The sequence below is a fragment of the Dipodomys merriami genome, unplaced genomic scaffold, assembly GCF_024711535.1.
Source record: "Dipodomys merriami isolate MVZ:Mamm:240054 unplaced genomic scaffold, mDipMer1.0.p SCAF_2, whole genome shotgun sequence".
Classification (NCBI taxonomy): Eukaryota; Metazoa; Chordata; class Mammalia; order Rodentia; family Heteromyidae; genus Dipodomys; species Dipodomys merriami.
This window is the reverse complement of record NW_027203381.1, coordinates 83,533,175-83,555,233: the sequence shown is the minus strand read 5'-3', so window position 1 is coordinate 83,555,233 and position 22,059 is coordinate 83,533,175. Positions and strand designations below refer to the sequence as shown.

Genomic DNA, 22,059 nt, shown 5'->3' with positions numbered 1-22,059 from the left:
ATTTCAATGAGACAAAAGTGTGACAAAATATTGTTGTCTAAGGGATTCTTAGCTGCAGCTCATCAAAATCATGTGAGGGTTTACTCAAGCTTCATACATTCTCCCCTTTAATGACCATGCCAGGATTACCTGATGAGGGTTAAGAGGAGTGGTGGATGATTGTGAATCTTAGTTTCACAGTTCCATTTCTTGATGGTAATTAGGAGAGGTGAGGGGTGGCCGTGAATCTCAGTTTCAGATCACTGCTAGTTTATCTCTTACCACAATGTGTAACCTTTCTCTCTAATTTGTCATGGTAGGAAAAAAAATTGAGAATTATGGAATTGTATATTTAAGAATCAACTGAGGGACCGGGAGTGTGGCTTAGTGATAGAGTGCTTGCCTAGCACGCATGAAGCCTTGGGTTTGATTCATCAGTACCACGTATACAGAAAAAGCCAGAGGTAGCACTGTGGCTCAAAGTGGTGGAGTGCTAGCCTTGAGCAAAAGAAGCTCAGGTACAGTGCCCAGGTCCTAAGTTCAAGCCCCAGGACTAGCAAAACAAAAAAAAAAGAATCAATTGAGCTAGATATGGTTGTACATGGCTCCAATCACAGACAGGAGGTTGAAGCATGGGACCTATGTCAAAAACAAACAAACCGAAAACAATAACAAAAAGGAACCATTTGAGATGCTGGGATGGGATCCCTACGTTTCATATAAAATCACTCATATGTCTATTAAGCTGTTGATTTGTGATGAAGTATTGTCAGATGGTATTAACTCGTATTCTCTCATGGGAGCACAAGACACAATACTTCTGTAAGATCCCTTTCAGCTCTGAATTTCTATGGGACTAAGAAAATAAATTAAGCACAAAATGGCTTAAGAACAGTCTAAGATATATTTCCACCTCAGGATTAGGCAATGTAATCATAGCTACTCACATTCTTATTCTACCCAAGCAGGGACAACAACTCTGCCCTCCCACTCCCCAAGCTCCCACTCCCTGATTATTCCAAGTTCAGGACCTCTCACTTCTTTTTGTCTGAATTATAATAAGACAACTTAAAAAGATAAATGGATGTCTCCAATCAACTATGTCTCTCCATATGCAAACCTCCACTAATATAGCCAACACTTGCCTTGTGTCCTTACTCTCCCATTTGTGAGACTGTGAATATGTTGTTTTTTGTTTTTTGGTTTTTTTTGGGTCCGGTCATGAGTCCTGAACTCTGGGCCTGGGCGCTGTCCCTCAGCCCTTCAGCTCAAGGCTAGCGCTCTACCACTTGACCCACAGCGCCACTTCCGGTTTTTTTCTTTTTTGCTTATGTGGTACTGAGGAATCGAACCCAGGGCCTCATGCATGCAAGGCAAGCACTCTACAACTGAGCCACCTTCCCAGTCTCAGTATATATTTTTATTATTCTCTGGTTAGGATTTCATTCTCATATAGATTTTTTTTTTTTGGGTCCAGTCATGGGGCCTGAACTCTGGGCCTGGGTGCTATCCCTCAGCTCTTCAGCTCAAGGCTAGCGCTCTACCACTTGAGTCACAGTGCCACTTCCAGCTTTTTTTCTTTTTGCTTATGTGGTGCTGAGGAATCGAACCCAGGGCCTCAGGCATGCAAGGCAAGCGCTCTACCACTGAGCCCAATATGTTGGATTTTTTTCCGGGAGTATTTTGTATCACCTGGAACAGTGTGTTTCCTGATGTGATTAAGACCTATAGTTAGTTAAAGTTCACAAAGAGAGGTTATCTTTGAGGAAGAGAAAGTTGGCCCAATCAGGTAATACTTGCAATGATTTTGGACCCTATCTGTAAAATAAAAAAAAAAAAAATCAACTCAGGCCCAGAGTTCACGCCTCAGGACTGGCAAAAAAAATGGTTGTAAAATAGTGACATGTGATCATGGCAAAGACAGAAAAACTAGACTACTTTTACTATGGAATGGCACTCCAAATCACTGTTCAGTCCTTTAAAAACACGAAGCATGTACTTACTATTTAACACAATAATCACACACACATAGGTTCTGATCACAGAGAAATAGAATACATCTAAGCAAAAACCTGAACACAATTGTTTAAAACACAATTTGTCAACCCCAAATTGGAAATCATCAAAGTGACCTGCAACAGGCATGTGATACACTATGATAAGCCCACATCATAGATTACTATTCTGCAGGAAAAACAAAAAACAAAAACAAGAATGAGCCAGAAATAAAACAAGAAAAATAACGATTATCTATTGCTACTTGGATAGATCTCAAAGGCATTTGCCGAATGAAAAAGCCAAAAGTCATCTCAATAGGTCATCTTGTACAATGTCATCGATATTTTGGAACAATGAAATGACAGATACGGAGGACAAATCAGTGCTTTCCTGGCTAAGGGTAGGTGAAGGTGGGGGGAGGGGGTTCTAAAGAGTTAGCATGAGGCCGAGGTGGTGCTCAACAGCTCAAAATCCTAAGGCAGTAGTGGTCACACGAATACAGACACACAGAAGTGACACACATTGTTAACTTCCCAGTTTTGATACTGCTACAGTTGTGTAAGATGTGACCATTGCAGGAACTAGATGAAAGGCACACAGCACTTGTTTTTGACTCTTCCTGTGAAATAATTATTGTAAAAAGATAGGCATAAAGCCATGTCTCACACCTCTTGTAGAATTCTCTGTAATAAGTAAAATTTTATCATTTTAATGGTCCTTCCAAAAGTAAACCTATCTCTTATTTCCATAGGATATTTAGAAAACACAGAAAGATAAAATACAATTACATACAAAATTATAAAAGTTGTCTTTATCTGGGCTACAAGCATTCCTTCTCTATACACCTTCATTGTATTTTCTGGCTGTTTAATTCTCTTATTTTTTTGGCGGGGAGGGGTGGGTCCGGTCGTGGGGCCTGAATTCTGGGCCTGGGCGCTGTCCCTCAGCTCTTCAGCTCAAGGCTAGCACTCTACCACTCGAGCCACAGCGCCACTTCTGGCTTTTTTTTTCCTGCTTATGTGGTGCTAAGGAATCGAACCCAGGGCCTCATGCATGCAAGGCAAGCTCTCTACCACTGAGCCACCTTCCCAGCCCTAATTCTCTTATTTTTTATTAGCAGTCCCCCACATCACCTCCCAAGTCACCAATCCCCATGTCTTGTTCTTTCAGTCCCTTGAGATTGCAAGGTCTCTAACCAAACTTCCACTAGGGGTAAGAATGTCTCCCTCTAGCTATCCTAGTGTATACAGCTAACGGATTAGACCCTTCCTCAAAGGGACATGTTTAAGAGCGTTCCTTGACCCAAATATCAATGGTAGTAATATAATGTGAGTGACACTTCTGAGCAGAGAAGCCTTCCAAATTCTCCTTGTCTATTGGTCTGCCCCTATCCGTTTCTCAATCTTCCAATATTGTATTCCAGGAAGCTTCAGCAATTTGCTAGCTGATAAAATAAATATCCTAGGAAAACAAACAACATTTTCAACACACACACATAGGTTTGCCAAGAATTTCCACAGGAAGGATCTCATTTGCTGCCGGATTCAGTAGATCATAAAACCAGCTGCACTTTCATCCTCATTTCATGATGAGGCCACTCAGTGTAGTAACTGCTTGGGATCATATAGGTGAATGGGTTAAGTTGCCAAACAGAATATGTTATTCAGAACTCCTGCTTCAAGACCCAAGCTATGTCAAAATATTTCATCAAATTAAATTTAAATACCAATTCCCAATCTGCAAACAGACATTTTATAACAATAAAAGCCAGGACAGAAGAAAATGAGATGACCCAACTGAACTATTCTAGAACCTAGGGCATCTTGGTTCTCAAAGTATGGTCAATCGCAAGACCAGTAATCCCTGGTGACTCTAAACAGAGCTTTAAAAAAGTCAGAATGATGCTGGGCGCCGGTGGCTCACGCCTGTAATCCTAGGTACTCAGGAAGCTGAGATCTGAGGATTCAGGTTCAAAGCCAGCCTGAGCAGGAAAGTCTGTGAGACTCTTATCCCCATTTAATTACCAGAAAACTGGAAGTGGCGCTGTGGCTCAAGTGGTAGAGTGCTCACCTTGAGCTGAAGAGTCCAGGGACAGTACCTAGGCCCAGAGTTTAAGTCCTTCTCTCACTCCCCCCAAAAAAGTCAGAATGTCCTTGTGTATGGTTTAAGCTAGCACAGGATGAAACAAATAAGAAAGAAACTTCAGCTAATATTGTTGATGTACCAACTCACCAACCCTTAGTTTACAGAGGGTAGATTCAGTGTGTAACACCAAGCCAATTCCCAGTTCAGTTGGGTTCCTAGTCCTTCCCCTGTATCTTGGTTAAGGAAAAGAACACCAAGAGAAAGGATTAGCCCAGAAACCTCCAGGAATCATCCACAATAACCTCATCTTTAATCTATTGTTCCTCCATCCGTTCCCTGTACCGGGAGCTGGACTTCCACAACCCTCACCCAGTTTTTGTTTAATTTGCTTTACACAAAGCAAAACAAATTAAAATTAAAAGTGGTTAACTGAAAAGAGGCCCAAAAGGTACTTTTGATGGCATCAATGGAAATGCAGAGTAGATTACCCAGGATCCAGCAACCAAACAGAAGAGTCTTCAGATCAAGAGTTTGAGAACCACAGGATATACAAATGAACAAACCTTCAATAGATTTTATTGTGAAAGCAGAGGAGCAAATAAGATAGAATTCATGTTAAAGGGGTGCTAATTACTACATCAGCACTTACTGTTAACAGTGTGCTTTTAGGTTCAAAGGAGTTTCTAGTTCCATTTTACTTACTTTCTAATAGCGTCAGATGTAGCAGGAGAAATAAAAAGGAATGTCCATAGAAATCTTACTATCTTCCTTAAGTCTATTTTCTTTGTGAGGACAGAATACTGGGTGGGAGCTTTACTTTGGCTCATGGTTCTTTTTTTTTTAAACTGTATTTTTTTTGTCTTTTCTTTTTTGGTACTGGGGATCGAACCCAGGACGTTGCACTTGCTAGGGAAGCGCTTTGCCACTGAGCTATACAGCCCAGCCCAAGGCTCATGGTTCTTAAGCTGACAAGTCAGAGACTGGCATCAAATCTGTCCAGCTCTAAAAGCCTTGTGCTGCCTCATCACATGGAGAAGGACAGAATAGGAAGCCAATGTATCGCACAGGGGTGGGGGCTTGCTTTACAACAACCCCCTCCCTCCCATGACTTACTCATTCCCTTGAGAAAGGCTTAACTGTCTCAATGATGTAACCACCTCTTCCAGGCCCCGTTTCCCCAAACTGCCACAGTGACATTCAAGTTTCAATACAAGTTTCAAAGGGGATAGACAATCTCCAAACGACATCACTTACCAACACGATACTTTAGTTCCACAACTGTTTCGCCTTCTCTACTTAATTCTGTTACTTCACATGTATAGTTTCCTACAACGGCATCAGCCTTATCCAACTTCAAAGATGCATCTCCTTTGATTAATTCTGAGACCGAGATTTTGGCACTAGAAAAGTTGCTATCTGCAGTAGAATTGTTTCGGCTGCCATCATAGATGAAAATGTATGTTCTGTTGAATTTCCACTTCACAAACATTTCCCCAGGGTTTTGTGCTCCCACGTTAGTGACAAAGCACGGGATGACAACGGTTTCATTGCAACTGGTGTATTCTACTAGTCTGGTCTTATCGAATAGTAGCTGAGCTGAACCTAGAAAGGATAAAAAACAGAAGTATTTCATTAATTATGACAAGAGTATAAAGGTTGAAACTACAAACATGACAATACTATAAAGATAAGTACCATAAATCATAGGTGTGTTCAAATCCTTAAGATGAAGAACAATGCTTCAATTGTTCCTTCAAACAAGCCATGTAGCAATGACCAAGGTCAACAAGGGAAAAAACAAAAATGAATTCTTAGTAGCAAGGATTGTAGATGTGAGCCATCAGTGCTGGACTTCTAATTATTATTATTAAATAAAGATTGCAATCATCAGTGTTACTATATGTAATGAAATAATATTATGATGATGTTAGAGCAACTGGCATTTTTGATCATTAATTTTCCTTACTGTACTGTCTTAACTTTGGTGATTTGAAGGATCATATAATACCAAAAATGCATTAAATGTATAGATAGTGATTCAAAAGGCAGCAACTTGGGAAAATGTCATTATTTGGGAAAAGAGAAAACAGAAATCTCACAGTAAATGCTTTCATTGAGGGCTGCATAGCAAACTAAGATTTTACTGTTCATTAGCTTCAAAGATTAAAAAAAATCATTCCATATTAACATGCACAGCTGGTAGACAACACTGTAACTTCCTTATCATTCTCAGACATAGAAACTATACAGTACCATGAATCTTGGAAGTAAAATCAGCAATTGTGTTAGAACATGCAAGGTATAGCATCTAGCTTTGAAAGCTCTGAAGTAATCATTTCTGCCTACTGATATAAGTCAGAAAAATACTGTCCTTACCATGGAAATTTTTGAACAGAAAAGCAAACTAAAGCATTATATTCTGTTCAACTTCTATATACTTCTTCTAAATAGAACTTGTTAAACTGATATGAAATTTATCTCTTCCCTCATGTTGCATTTCAAAAAAAAAAAAAAAAGGTGGCCAGTTCTACTGTAGTTTATATACAAAGTAAGCCAGATGAATCAAATCACATCTTTCCACCAGGATGAAAACTCTTGAGAATACTAATAAGAAAAAAATATTCTCTGTGGCTATTTCCCTACTGCAAAATATATAGCAACAGATGTTTGGTATACAAGTCTTACAAAGGATTACATACAATTGAATGACATTTTCCCAGCTCCATGTTTTACTGAGCTACAGGCAATTTCCAAAGGTAAATTAGAACTGTTTCTTCCTCTCTGAAACCTGAACCACTCAGAAAACCAAGGATTAAGTTGAAACCAAGAGCACATACATACTAATAAGGTTTGGGAGGAAGGAGGGTTCTTCATCAATGACAGAAATTACCAGCATTATAGAAAACAGGATGAGTAACTAAATATAAGCACTCACCATTCAACTACAATGCACAAGAATGTGGAGAAACTCTAGTTGTCCACATTATTTAGTCATTTAGCAACTCTTTTCTCTAAGTAGGTAGTTGACAGTTTCCTTCAAATATAAATAGAACGTTAACTTAGGTAATAGCTCATCTTTAAGATCTCTTCCTTCTAGCTGGGTTGTAGTGGCTCATGCCTGTAATTCAAGCTAATTGGGAGGCTGAGATTTGGAGGATTATAGTTCAAAGCCAAGGACTTTTCAAACAGAAAAGTCTTTGAGATTCTATGTCCAATTAACTAGCAAAGAAACTAGAATGGAGCCATGGCTCATGTGGGAAGTCACAGGCCAGAACAGAAAGCTGAACAATGTTGAATCCCTGAGTTCAAACTGAAGTACTGGTGAGAGAGAAAAAGAGAGAAACACACACACACACACACACACACACACACACACACACACACACACATACACACATACACTTCTTCCTTCTATATATAAACTGTAATTAAAATCACAGACATGGGATGTTTGCATTCAAGGAACAGTTATTATTCAATAAATATCCATTGAGTTGAAGAATTCAATACAAGAATGCACAATGGAATACAATCTGGACCACGGTCAAAAACCTCAAGTAAAAATCATAGTACTGCCTTTTTCTGGTATCAACATTCATTAAGTGATTCCCTTTTCTATGCTATGATTTACTCTATTAGTAAAAGGATCAGAACTGAACACTGGGTGACACCCTAAACCCACAATAAGCACCCTAAGAAAAAACATACAGGCATGCATGCACTTGCCTATACTTGCAACATTCCTAAGCAATGCTATGTTATAAAAACATAAAGCCATACTATAATAACTAGGCAATGTGGCACTTAACGTAATGTTCTGGACCTCCTCTGACTGAGTCAAATTCATATACTTCTGAGGACCTGCTGTTTGAATCCGCCTATGGGCATCCAGCTTATCTCTTTTTATTTCTAACTACCCAAATAGAAAGAAGCCCCAGGCAAAACCTGGACTTCCAATTGTGCTCTCCAAAATCTTGGAGTTGTGAATTATTTCCCCTGAGAGAAGAATTGAGATAGAGAAACTAGCGTGCGCAAGGGGAGATGGTGTTGGAAGCACAAAGGAAGGCAAGTGGTGGGAAATACAGTGAACGCTTTTGAAAGGGCTGGATGTCCGGTCGGTGGGGTGGCCGAGTGCGCACTAACAGATGCTTAGGAAGTAACTGCTTTCTCTAAAGGCCTGGATCCTCTCCCACTGGCCCCTGAATCTGGACTCTTAGGATTTTGTAACTTCTTGAAATCTAAAGGTGATGCAAATGATTAGTATCCACAGAGATACAAATTTTACGTCGGCACTGTTTTCCTTCCAGGGGAAGAGGATTCCAAAACATGTTTTCATTTTACTGCCTTGAGGCTATTGACTAATTTTGTATCCATGAGTAAAATTCCTTTCAGCATTACTGCTTGTCTATAAATGTGTCTGCTCTTCTAAGTTCCCAGTAAGACGGTTTTTTTTTCTTCCTGCTGGTTTGATCTTTAATTAAGGTCTGAAATCAAACTCTCCACAGGTTCATTTTATATTTGTATGAGTCATTTCAAAATGTAAAGATTATTTTGCATGGGTAATTTAGAAATTATTCTTTAGTTAAGCCACAGTGAAGCTCCGTCATTCTATCAAACTTTTTGAGGAGGCTCAGAGGAAGAAGTGGCTGGCAAACACTCCAAAATGTCACAACTTCTCCTCAAAAATGAAATGTTCTAACGGCTAGAGAAAGAACTAACTGCACTGCATTATTTCTCGTACTAAAAAGATTCCACGAACGAAGCAGTTTAAAATAAGTACTGTTAAAAAAAACTGAAAGTAACACTGACTTGGATATAACTTGAATAACCTTTACCCTAGTAATTAAGTAAGTAAGGGTAGTCCAAACATGATATTACTTAGAACTTCATTCACTAAAATTGTGTTATTTAAAAAAACAAAAAAAAAAACAAAAAAAACTACTCAGTAGCTGAAGGGCACGGTGGCTTTTGCTTGTAATCCTAACTACTCAAGAGAGTAGTGGGGAGGATTGTGCTTTGAGGCCAGCCTCTGCAAAAAGTTAATGAGACTCCATCTCAGCAAAGCAGCCAGTTGTAATGACACACGTCTGTAAGACCTGCTACTTGGGAGGCACAGGTAGGAGGCTATCCTAAGCAAAAAGCATGAGCCGCTACCTAAAAACTAAACTAAAACCCAAAAGGGTAAGAAGTGTGGCTTACAAGTAGTTGAGTACTGGAAAATTAAAACAAGAACCCATCAATAAAACTCAGACCTTCTAAGTACTACTGCCTGACTGATGCTTCCTGAGGAAACAGCAAAGGGAAGGAAAGATGGGAAATGCTGGAGTAAACAAAGAACCATAGATAGCACACACAAGAAAATGCCCAATAAACAAGATACACAGAGAACAATCTGAATCAGATTATAAATTTAACCAGGAATTATGCCAGAGTTACAAAAAATTTAGCAAATTAAAAAGCAACACTGTATTCCATCAAATGCCAAAAAGTATTAGCCCTGGGGAGTTGCATGAACACAGAGGACCAACACTACCTATCCCAAACCACAGCCTCACCCAGCTGCGGAGTTGCACAGAGGAACGATCCTTGTGTCACAGCACCCACGCTCAGCTCAGAAATTGAAAAGCACAACCAACATTTGCTGGGAATGACTGATATGAAACACAATGACAGAATGGGGGAGACATGATGGAAAAAAATCTGAGAATCATCTTTCAAGAACCTCTGAATTCTCATACGAGAAACGATGAGAGCGTACACAGCACAAAACCATAATGTTGTCCTCTGCATGAACCGAGTGCTGTGGATGGGCAAAAGATATCTGTTTCAAAGACCTCTGAGAAAGTGATGTTGGTGCTGGGAACAACAGAAGGTTGTGCTCCCCATGTGCTGTGTAAATTCTGTCTCCATTTGAACAGCTCTTAAATCACTCTCCTTCTTCCTCTCCTCTCCTGTACTTCCTAGGAGTCCTCCCCTTCTCTATTTCCTACTTCATTCTTTCAGTAGAGAAGTCAGAAGCTTCCAACACTTCCCATCTACAACTTACCTGCAACCACAGCTGTCCGCACTGCTTGTCCTACTTCCCAGCAATGAAACTGACCCACCTGAGAGCTAGTGTCCATGTCTACCTCCAATCTACCTAACTCAAGGACTTTCTGGGGTGGATTATCAGCCTCCAAAGTGCCTTACTTGATTTACAAAGTATATTTTTAAACTCTTAAAATGCTCAATTATTCACCAACTAACTTACAATCCCCCCCCCCCAATATACTGACTCTTTCCTAGGACAAGGATCCATATCTATTTCTTTAGCTCCAACACAACTCTTAAGACTGAGAGCAGGCCTCCCCTCTGCACCCCAGTATTTCACCTCTCCAGTTCGTGTCAAAAATCACCAATGATCCCTGTTAAAAAGCATGTGGGCATGGTTCACTTTCTATTTGGCTTTCCTAGAGTTCTTGAACAGCTACTTCCTTGTCTTGTCTTGCTCATTTCCTCTGGCCTATATGGAGCTTTGGTGAGGGATTTCCTTCTCTGTTGTCCACTCTATACTAGCTTCTTTCTGAAATCGATGCCTTGGTTCCCACTAAATGTCAGTGTTCTTAAATCCTTTACCATCAGCATCCCTAAACAAATGTCTCCTCACTTCCATAGTTTCACTACCCATGACTACTCCTACTGACCCAGGTCCCAACTTTCTTCTAAATGGTTGGCTTTACACATCCATCTGCATCCAAAGTTAACATATAAAATTCAATGTATATCCTACAAAATTAAGAAAAGTGAGGGAAGGGCTGGGTAGGGGAGCGATGGGTGAGAATGCTCAAAGGGGTGACATTTGATCAAGATGCACTGTATTCAGAAATTGTTTTGTTGAATGGCAACTCCTATGGACAACTACTTAAAATAATAATTTTTTTAAGTTCACATGCTCAAAACCTGTACCTGTCCTTACTAAACTCCAAAATTCTCACCTTGCGACCTATTTTCTACTATGTATCAGTGAACCAGATTTGGACCAAGAAATCATGTTGGATTTCTCCCTCTCCTCAACCATGGAGTAGATTTACCCTGTTTAAGAGCTCCTAAGTCAAATATCTCTTGAATGAATTAGACATTTATCCTTTCTCCCTTAAACTACTGCCCTACTCTCCTAAAGAGCTTTCAGCCTCCATCCTCAATGTTTTCCCATTCTAAACCCAATGTATTTCCCACAGTCTCCCAAATAATACATTGAGAGCATCGATGCAAATGTGCATCTCTTTGCCTAACAACACTCTCCCTCTTCCCAGGCTAAATAACCAATTCTAAGTGTATTTAATGTGGAATACAAATGAGGTCCTCCTAGATCCTTTCCAGTCCCTCCTGTATTCTTCTCGTTTCAAACTAAGCTCCAGTCATAATGACATTCTTGAGTCTCACAAATAAGCAAATGCAATTCCATCGCCAGGCCTCAGCACATGCTATTCCCCCAGCCTGTGGAGATTGTCATGCTTCCCGGGATACATCGTGTGTGTAGCGGTTAAGAGCACACATTTCACAGCCTGGTTCAAGACATAGTCTAAGCAGGCTACAGTTGTTGCTAACACCAGTACCTCCATGTCTTCCTCTATAAAACCTAAACAGTGACACTATCTACCTAATAGGGATTCTGATAAGTTTTAAGGAGACAATGAAGCTTTTTACTGTAGTTCCTCTCATATAGGAGGAAAGAACTCAATAAAACTTCAACTACTGTTTGCTTTCCTCAGCTCTTCCTGACATAGTGCCAGTGAGATGAGTGTCCCCTTTCTAACACCTCTCAGCTGTCCCCCTTCTCTATCTATATCACTCAACTGCTTTTGTCACTTTCCTGCAGCTCACGCTGCACCCTATGTGCTGTAACTGAACCCAGTACTGAATATTGTAATAACTGATTTACTTAACTAGTCTCTTCATAAACAATTTCTTCATTTCAAATACTATGGATCTTTCCAAGTGTCTAAAAAGTTGTTATTAATACATTTCTCCTAAATTTAAATCTTTAGGCCACGCATAGTGATTAATTGGATTCTGGAATCCCAGCTAGTTGGATGGAGAAGATAGGAAAGATCACACACAGTTTGAGGTCAGCTGAGGTAGAAGTTAGTGAATCTCATCTGAAAAATAACTAAATTGAAAGGGCATAGGGGCATGGCTTAAGTGGTAGAGCACTTTCCAAGTCCCTGAGTTCAAACCCTAGTGTCAAAATGAAAGGTTTCAAAATAAAAATTTAAGAAAGAAAATAAAAAGTAAAGCCCTTTTTTATGGTTTTCTTTAAGTAGTTGGACAAAGGATTTCAATTCAATATGTCTGTTTATGCCTACTGTAAGAATACGAGATTCTGTGGTCATTCAGGTAAATGTCCCAAAGTGGGATTGCTGGGTCATAGGGGAGCTCTATGTGAAGTCTTTTGAGGAACCTCCATAGTACTTTCCAAAGTGGATGAACAAGTTTACACTCCCACCAAAATGCAATAGGGTTCCCTTCTGTCCACATCCCCTCCAGCATCTGTTGTTATTAGAGTTCTTGATTATAGCCATTCTAATGGGGGTGAGGTGGTATCTCAGTGTTGTTTTGATTTGCATTTCTTTTATGGCTAGAGAAGTTGAACATTTCTTCATGTGTCTATTGGCCATCCTTCTTTCCTGTTCAGAGAAGTTTCTCTGTAAGTCTGTATCCCACTTATTTATTGGGAAGTGGTTTCTTTGAGGATTTTGTTAACAAAAATATTTGTTTTTAAGCTTTTGTTTTTCTAAGTGTTTGTTTATGAAAAGGTCTTTCAAATGAACACCTTTTGGCTCTAATGCTATTTTTATCTATTTAAGGTCTATTTCTCAAGTATGTAAGCTGCCTTGGATACAAAGCTGACAATGGTTTCAATATTAATTAGTATCCTAAAGTGCTATATTCTGCTAAAAAATAACTCGATTGTTTAATCAGTTGTTGTTTCAAAACTCTCATCATGACCACTATTGAGTTTTGTTATTACAGATTTGATCCTCTGAATTTACTGTAAGACTCACAGAAGGATAAATACCTCTTACAAGTATTTATTAGTCAAATTCAACTTTTATTCTTTTTTAAAATTTTATTTTGGCCAAACCTGGGGCTTGAACTCAGGGCATGGGAACTGTCTCTGAGCTTCTTTTGCTCAAGGCTAGTAATCTACCACTTGAGCCATAGCACCACTTCTGGCTTTTTCTATGTATATGGTGCTGGGCAATCAAACCCAAGGCCTCATGCATGCTAGGCAAGCACTCTACTACTAAGCCACATTCCCAGCCCAACTTTTATTCTTAGTAAGTTCCAGGTAAACCCTACTGGAAAAGTATTTCTATTGATCTCCTTGTTGCTTCAATACAAAAGTACTATTTGCAAAACTCTCAATCTGTCAGTAACCTTTCCCACCAATGTACGACTCAAGTCAACTTGGACATGCCATCCAAGCAATGAGCAAAACCACCAAATGGGAAGAAGAAGACCTCTTAGACTCACTGGGACAGTTAATCCTCGTAATGAGAGCCCACCCAGAGGCAGCTGGGAAAAACTTCACAGATAAGAGGGGATGGTTTCAAATCCTAAATAGTCACTCTGTGCTTACCCTTTCAAAATTAACCAGTGTCAGGAGGCCAAAAGAAAATAATTCATAAGCATGCCTATCTAATGTCCATACCTTTCTACCTTCTAGCTGGTAGATCTCTAGGGATCTCTCATTCATTCTGTATAGTCCAGACATCTATAGTCCAATAACTCCTACCAGGCCTTAAACCACTCCAATCCAGCCCTAGCTTCTGATTGGTTATTCTTAACCAATCCACTATGCTCTCCCTTACACAGTCACTGGATGTTAATTATTCAAGAGTAGTAAGGGATATGATCCACCAACTCCAGGACCAGACCACCTGGAATGCAGGAAACAGGAACTAGCCAAGTCATCAAATTTTTTTCTTTTCCGCTTTGAATGGATTGCTACGCTTCCTTCTGCCATTTGTGGGCCCTCTAGTAATGTTCTTTCTTCTCTCATTATTCAGCCCCTGCCTCGTAAGATTTCTTTCAGATTTCATCCAAAGACACATACCTGCATTCACCATCAAGGAATTGTTACTGATGCCTTCTCATGAATCGGAAAACATCTCTGCCTTCTTTCCCTGATATCAACAGCACTTGTCAGCAGGAAATAGCCAGAGAGAGTCAGTGCCCCCTTATAATATTATCAAAAGGCTAGAACTTTAGGTCTACCCAGGAAAATGGCCCCTTCTCTCTGTTTTTTCTCCATGTAAAACCGCATGTAGATCAACTCCTCTTCGTGTATCTGGTGGCAATGGGAGGCCTCCCATGATCTGAGGTCACTTTATTATCCACTATAGACACACAACCTTCTCGCCCTTCCCTATATAAACTCTCTCCACCATTAGTTCTTTCTACAGCATACTCTAGAGTGTGGCATGGCCATTTGGCTTTCCCAAATAAACTCTTTTCCGCCTGAACCATGTGGCAATCTCCTTTCAGCAACCATTCCAACTACAATATATTTTCAACTATAATGCATTTTTTAAAACTCTTCTAAGAATGTAATCTTCAATAAACCACCGGAATAGACCATGGATGAAAATACTTGACAGTAAATATGCAGGTTGAAAATCCATGTATCAGTTATCTTATATAGCACTATCCCATGGAAGTGCTACTGAATCTTGATCACTGTCTCCCCATCCATCCTCATCCCCTATCTTTCCCAACTCCACCCTTCCCTTGGAGTTGCTTGGTTCTATTTTCACATACATACATTGAATACTATGACTGTATTCACTCACCATTCCTCTCTCCATTTGTCTGTCCCATCCTCTTTTAAAAAAAAATTTACTGTAAAGGTGATGTACAGAGGGGTTCCAGTATCAAATATATTTCCCTCCCACACGTTCACCTAGTTTTATGGCCCATTATCTTGTCACCTTCCCTCCTCCCCCAACACATATTCCATATTCCTGGTATTTGTTTTGGTAAACTGTAAGTCAATTACTCATATGAATTTACACATTGGACTTTCCCCCAGTGTATACCATGTATACCCTACTTTTAGTTAATTTGTTTGTGTATATCTGCATATGACCTTTATAAATTTTCAAATACATTTACAATTTAGATCTAACTTCCACATGAGAGAAAACATGTGCCCTTTATCTCTCTGAGCCTGATAACTTCACTTAGCATAATCTTCCATATCCATCTGTTTCACTGCAATGTCCTAATATTCTTCCTAATGGATGAGTAAAACTCCATTGTACATATACTACATTTTCAAGAAAGAAAAAAATTAAAGTCATATGGAGAGGATCCACTCTTCCAAATGGAAAAATTTTCTAATCAGCCTGACTAGAGACTCATGAATCTGCAAGTTTTAATGGAAAATATCAAGCTATCTCATGCTGAAATAGAAAATTTCCTCAAAAACTTACTTATTAGAGAGCAATATCAAAACTGAGCTTTCAAGAGTGACTTGGAATGTTCAGAGGGGAGGGACTTCCTAGGAAGAGACAGTAATGAGTACATAGAAGAATCAAGAAAGTAACTCAGAAAAGTATTCAAGTGAGCTCTAGAAAATAAGGTAAAGAAAATCCTTTCTCTAGGAAAGAATAGTAAGAGAGCTCTAAAATTCCTTGAATGACATGCTGAAAAGTTTAGACTTGATTACAGAAACAATTGTGAACCACTAAGATTCATTTTCATGTTAAAAATATCATTACCGGTGATATGAAAAGGGGATTAAGGGCAAGAAGGGAGTAGAGAAGGGACACCTATTTAAGAACTACTGCAAAAGTCCAGATACATGACAGCTAGACAGAAGGCCTAAAAATGGCAGGAAAAATTAAAGCAGCAAGATCAACAGAAGTCAGATGTGGGAGGTGAGGAAGATTAAAAAGGGAAAATGAAATTGGTTAACAAAAATAGTATGTAGAACTAGTTTGGTTATGGATTAATTATAGAAAAAGAGGCTTAAAGATCTGGAAAGAACATGGTCTCAACATGAATGCGAACGTACCAAAAGTTCACTGACGAGATGTTCAATAAATCTCCAAACATATGGATCTGGATATAAAAGATCAGCACTGTAAAGACCATGAATATAGCTGGCAACTGAAATCATGAGCATAAAGAAGATGGAACAAGCCGGGCACCAGTTGCTCACGCCTATAATCCTAGCTACGCAGGAGGCTGAGATCTGGGGATCACGGTTCAAAGCCAGCCCAAGCAAGAAAGTCCGTGAAACTCTTACCTCCAATAAACCACGAAAAACCAGAAATGGCACTGTAGCTCAAGTGGTAGAGCACTAGCCTTGAGCTGAAGAGCTGAGAGACAGCAATCAGGCCCAGAGTTCAAGCCCATGACAGACAAAAAAAAAAAAGACGGAACAGACTCTCTGTAAAGCACTTAGGCAGGGAGTAGAGGATAAACTCTTGGGGGAACACCAATATTTATGGAGCTAACAGTTAAATGGGAGTAAGTCAAGGAAGTGAAGAAAAGAAGCAAGAGAAATAAAAGGCAAAAATGAATATCACTATAGACCAAGGGAAGGTATTAATGTAGACAAAATACATGTTAAATAGTGTATGTAAAAATAGCTGCTATGTGAAAATTAGCATTTTTAAAATCTGTCCCAATGTCAATGGCCACAATGAATCATATAGAAATTGCACTGGGGAAATGAATAAGAGAAGAAGCAGAAGTGATTCTCTTACAATAACTATGGCACACGAAGAAGGCAGAAAGGAAAAAGTTAAGTGAATAGAGGTGAGGTCAAAGGCAAGAACTTTCAGCTCATGTTGTTTTTTAATTTTCTTGTTTTGTTTTATTAATATGGGATAAAAATTGAACATGGCTGTTAGTTCCGGGGAAAGAATTGATGGAAAGGGAACAATCTAGGATGCAAGACTGAAGAACAAGTTGACTTGGCAGGTATCCAAGATGGTGGCTACATTCCATTGGATAGGTGAACAGAAATCCTAAATGTGAGGGAAGCAAATAAGAGGAAGTTGAATATAATATTCAAATTAGTTTAACAGTGAGAGGGCAGCTGAGAGTCAATAACATTCACTACTATTTTTATGGCAGAGAAGGAAGAATCGATGCTCAGAGATGAGGTGGGAAATCCCTGAAGCTGCTAAGGTAAATCAAGCACAAAAGGAAGAAAGATACCAGTCACAAAGTATTCTTTTATCAGTTTTGTTCTCAGGACTAGTACCTGTGAGGAAAAACAGTGAGCTCAGACTGAATCAGGTTATGTACAGAAAGGAAGACCCAGTCATATTTCTCCTTAGTGGGGGCTTCAATAGTGGGGTACAGTGTTGCTATTGATTTGCAACTGCTCCCCATTGGATTCAAAGGTTTCCATGTGAGCGGTCAGTACAGAATATCACAGAGGCAAAGCAGTTTAAAGTCAGTATCAGCCAGAATTATGATCTCACAGAGAACTTCAAGAACTTTGAGTACAGTAAGTACCACTGAGGTATAAAACAGGAAATGTGGTATATGTGTATACAGATATGCATATATATACACATATACACATAAAATACACATACATACACTTATGAACATATAGGTTCTCTCTCTCTCTCTCTCTCTCTCTCACACACACACACACACACACACACACACACACACACACACACACACACAGCAATTTTACTCATCCATCAGGAAGAATAATATCATTTTCAGGGAGTTGAGTGGACCTGGAAAAATTATGCTAAGTGTATTAAGAAAGTCAGCTCACAGAAACATGTGTGGGAATTACATATAAATTACAAACATAGATGAAAAAAATATATAGGATCATATTCTTATGGTATATACAAACAAATTGAAGTATGGCATAGTAAGGTAGGATTCCAATGGTGTAACTCCTTTGAGTAACTAACTTACAGTTTTGCAAAATTCATACCAGGAAGCTAAAATGTGCTGTCAAGAGATGTGAAGGGGTTGGGGGAGAATCCAGGAGAGCTGCTAAAAATTTTTTTAAAAAGCAATTCAGACAGTTCTTGTACTTACTAACCCCCTTTTTTTGTCTTTTAACCTGTCAATATGACTGATATTCAAGCATTCACATTAATTCTTCCAAACTAAAGCTCAGATGTTGGACTTAACTAGATGTTGAATCTTGTGCAACTGCTCTACAGATCTGGAATGAAATACTCAGAGGAAAGTGGAGCTTCAGCTTCCTGCTTTAACTCCACATACCTCAAAGAGGGAAAGTCCAGGGTCTGTTGTCTTAGTCTAAGTATATCATAATTAAATTTCCTGTGTGCCCTATATTTTCCCTTTAATGCCACTGTGAATTTAGTCAAATTGATCCTACACTATTATTCTTGTTCTTTTATCACAGAATAAATATCTGGCAGTAGTACACAAAGTGAAAGTGACTTTATAACCCAAGCATGCATTACATTAGGCAGGCTAAGGCATAAGATAGAAAAATGTACTCATGTGTCTTGTATAAAAAGCCATGACAGCAAAAAACCTAAACGACAAAGACAGGCAAAATGGTTGCCTTAAATTTATGTCACAAAAAGTACATTACTGAATTTAAAAAAAAAAAACAATGCTGGTAAAAAACAGCTATAGCTGAATTCACATGAAAGACTTCAGACTTAGCTGTGCTTTCTTTCTTAAGTGATCATTTTGGATTTAGACTGTTTACCAATAGGTGGGGACTGGGCAGCTATTTTTCATCTTTAGACTGTGGCCTTTCAATTCTCCATTAACACCTCCGTGGTAAAAAGAGAAGACACTTCCAGAATATACAGATGGCAGCCTGAGCAAGCACTCTAATGGTGGGCATTTCATGTGATGCTGCAACACTCTAAGTCTCTAGACTTCTGGGGCCCATCAACAAGGACATTACATAGTATTTGCTTCCTTAAAATGGCAACTTGGGATTCAAATAATATATCCTTTAGCAGAAAACAACACACGCTCATTTAAACAAACCAAGTTACTATGAGACTCACACAATAAAATGGTTTTACTTAAAAAAAAACAATTCAGTCATTTTACTATGTCTGATTTTCAAAAGTCACTTTGAACAAAGAAAAATCGCTCAACCATTAGACAGTTCATCTGCATCACTGACATTATTTATTTAAGATTGCATTTACTAGTTAGTGATCACCACTGAAACTGATGTGCTTTTAAACTAAGTATAATTGGACTTACCGGGGAGAAACACAGCCATTCATTCTGTAGCCTGTAAATCATAACAGTGGGCTTCAGTCTCCCTTTAATTGGCTAAAAGCCATACCTAAGATAACTTCTTTTACCATGCAAGTCAATGAAAGTATAAAGGTTACAAAGAAATTTCCTGAGTACTACTACTACTACTAGTTCTATTATAAATGAAACTAAAAGCAAAAGCAAACTGCAGTATAAATCAAAGTAAATATCCACGACTGATTTACTCCAGAGTCTCAGTTCAATCTCCTCCTAAATCCCTTGCCTTATAGTTACTTGTGTTCTGAGACTGTCAGCATGCCTCCACATATGTTCCTTTTAGCATTAAACACACAAAATTATGACAACGATCACTTCCTATTTTCTAGTTAACACCTAACATAATGAAAATACACCCTGCCTGTAGTTGGGTTAGTGTTTTTTAGGTTCCTATTAGCAAGTATAATACTACAAATTCTTAATTTTAACGATTCTTTAGAGAATTACATTAATTAATATTATACAAAAATGAGTGTTAATTAAGTGTTATGTTAACTGTAGCTAAAGAAGGCCTAACAGACTTAACCACCAAAATACCATTCCAACCTTTTTTTAATCTACTTGAAAACAGGACTTGTTTTTAAAATAGTGCATGATTTACACTTTGTATTCTGTAAACAAGCTTTGATGCCCACAGCCTGAATTAGCAACATTCTGATACAAATTTGTCTTTGGCTCCACACCAAAGCTTTCCTATTACACAACAGCTACCTGAAATCGGTATCATTTTAGCTATAATGATAGCAGTGGCAACAAGCACACTAAAGACGATGACGGGGGGGGGGGGGGACAGCTACCATCAGCCATTTAGACAACAGAGATCTTGATTATTAACAGTTCAGCATCCAGAGTGCTTGGAGAGAGGCAGAGACGGATGCTGACTTCCAGACAGCATCCTGGAAACAGTTCCAAGACATCAGCCTCTATGTGCGCTACGCCGAGGCTAATAATTAAACATTAAAATTAATTTAGCGTTCGAGGATAGATGTAGTAATTGCTGTGCTGCCTGCTCAAATTCAATTCGGACAGGAAAAAACAAAAGTTCACAAAGGGCTTTATAGGTATGAACTGTGCCAACCACTGTGGAGCCACGAAAATTCCTAATTCCCTTCCTCGGGTTTTTACGGAGAAAAACATGCGTCTTTAGAAAGGGAGAGAGATTCTAAAGGCTGGGAGTGAGGGGACATCTTTGACGTCAAGAGGTACCCAAGCCCTCCCTCCCTGCTGCACGCAGGATTTTGATTGAAGGTTACCGGCTTCGTATTTCAGACGAAATCCGGACAACTTTTAACAAACGCTCTCCCCAAATGCCGTGGGGGGGGGACAACAAAAAAACAAAAACAAAAACTTCAACCTACAATTCTGGGAGTGGGGAGTGTCGAGGGTGCGCGGGGAGCAAGAGAGTTTCCAGAAAGCTTATCTGTGAGGTTATAAACAACAGCGGCGGCAGCCAGAGCGAACACAATAACCCAAATAAGCGACCAGAAGATTCTTCTAGTAAAGGCCGGGTCAGAATGAAACTTAACTGCGCCCTTTCGCACCCCATTCGCCCCCCGATGCTCACGCTCCAGGACAAAACCCCTTCTCGGTCGGTCGACTTCGCCAAAATGCGCACTTTCCATTATCACGAGGCCCGGGGCCCTCTTCCCCATTCTCCAACCCCAAATGCTGAGGAGCACTGAGGCAGGAAAGGGGTGCAAGACGGGGGGGGGGTCTTCACAGCTGCACCCCCCCACACACATACACACCTCCCCACCTCGCTGCCTGGCTTTCCTTTACAGTTCAGGTTCGCAGGAGTTCCTCGGTGTGCGCATTTGGAGGTGCGGATAGGGTAAGGGAGATGAGCCCCCGCTCTCCCCCTGGGCGGAGGATCGGGGAGGCGGGGGGTAGAGCCAGATGACGGAGAGGAGGGAACCAGGGGGGCGCCCGGTTCCCCACTGGGCCCTCCCACGTCGGCACTCCGGGCGCGCAGGGCCCGCGCGTCGTGCCCCCCCCCACTTCCAGCCCTGGCCACCCGGCTCCGGGGCGCAGCCTGGCCGGCGGAGCAGGGGGGTGCCGGCGGGGGCGCCCGCGGGGGCGCAGAGCATCAGCCTGGAGCCCCGGAGCCCGGAACCACTCACCGATGCACGACGAGCCCAACAACAGCGCTGCCACCAAGGGCCACATCTCCGCGCCGCCCGGGGTAGCGGCCACCGCCGCTGGTGTCCGGAGCAACTGCCGCCTCCGCCGCCGTTCCAGGAAGGACAGGCAGCCGCCGCCGCCGCGGCCGCAGCGCAGCAGCAGCAGCAGGGCAGCAGTTTCAGGCGGGAGCGGCCGCCCAAGCTTTCCGGTACGCGCACGCTCGCTCCCGTCCCGTCCTCCCCCCCCCCCCCCCTCCCGTTCCTCACTTCGCCTGCCGGGCGCCCCTCCCGTGAGCCGCGCACGCGCACTCCACTCCACCTCTCCGCCTCTGCTGTTGACGCGGCGCCCTCCCCAACGCCCGCACCACCGAGCCCCGGATCCCGCTCCCGGGCAGGGGCGCGCGCCACGCTTCTTGGTCACGTCCCGCCGCCCCCTCTCCCCGAGGGGGGGGTCTAGTCGGCCTCAGGAGGGGGATGGTGTGAGCTCAGGCTTTGGGGGAACCCCTCTCCCCACCCCTCTCCAGCCGCATTAGACACACCCCTGCGACGCCCGTTGCTCCCCACGGCTCCCTCCATGCCCTCGCTCCAC

General features: G+C 40.9%; 1 protein-coding gene across 8 annotated transcripts in view; it reads right to left on the bottom strand.

The window, feature by feature from the left end:
* Positions 1–21,551, bottom strand: part of Cd47 (CD47 molecule) — a 50,750-nt gene extending 29,199 nt beyond the window's left edge. For 6 of the 8 annotated variants that reach the window (XR_011373551.1, XR_011373550.1, XM_070030302.1 and 3 more), the window contains exons 1-2: positions 21,471–21,551; positions 5,317–5,664 (exon numbers count right to left, since the gene is read on the bottom strand). Coding sequence is in view for 6 of the 8 variants with exons in the window: in XM_070030302.1 (XP_069886403.1) it covers positions 5,317–5,664; positions 21,471–21,516 (394 nt within the window). In the remaining 2 variants the exon portion in view is untranslated. Of the gene's footprint in view, positions 1–5,316; positions 5,665–19,296; positions 19,331–21,098; positions 21,183–21,470 lie in introns of those variants that run through there. The other 2 variants (XM_070030303.1, XM_070030299.1) reach the window with 2 other exon arrangements.
* Positions 21,552–22,059: the final 508 nt, after the last annotated feature.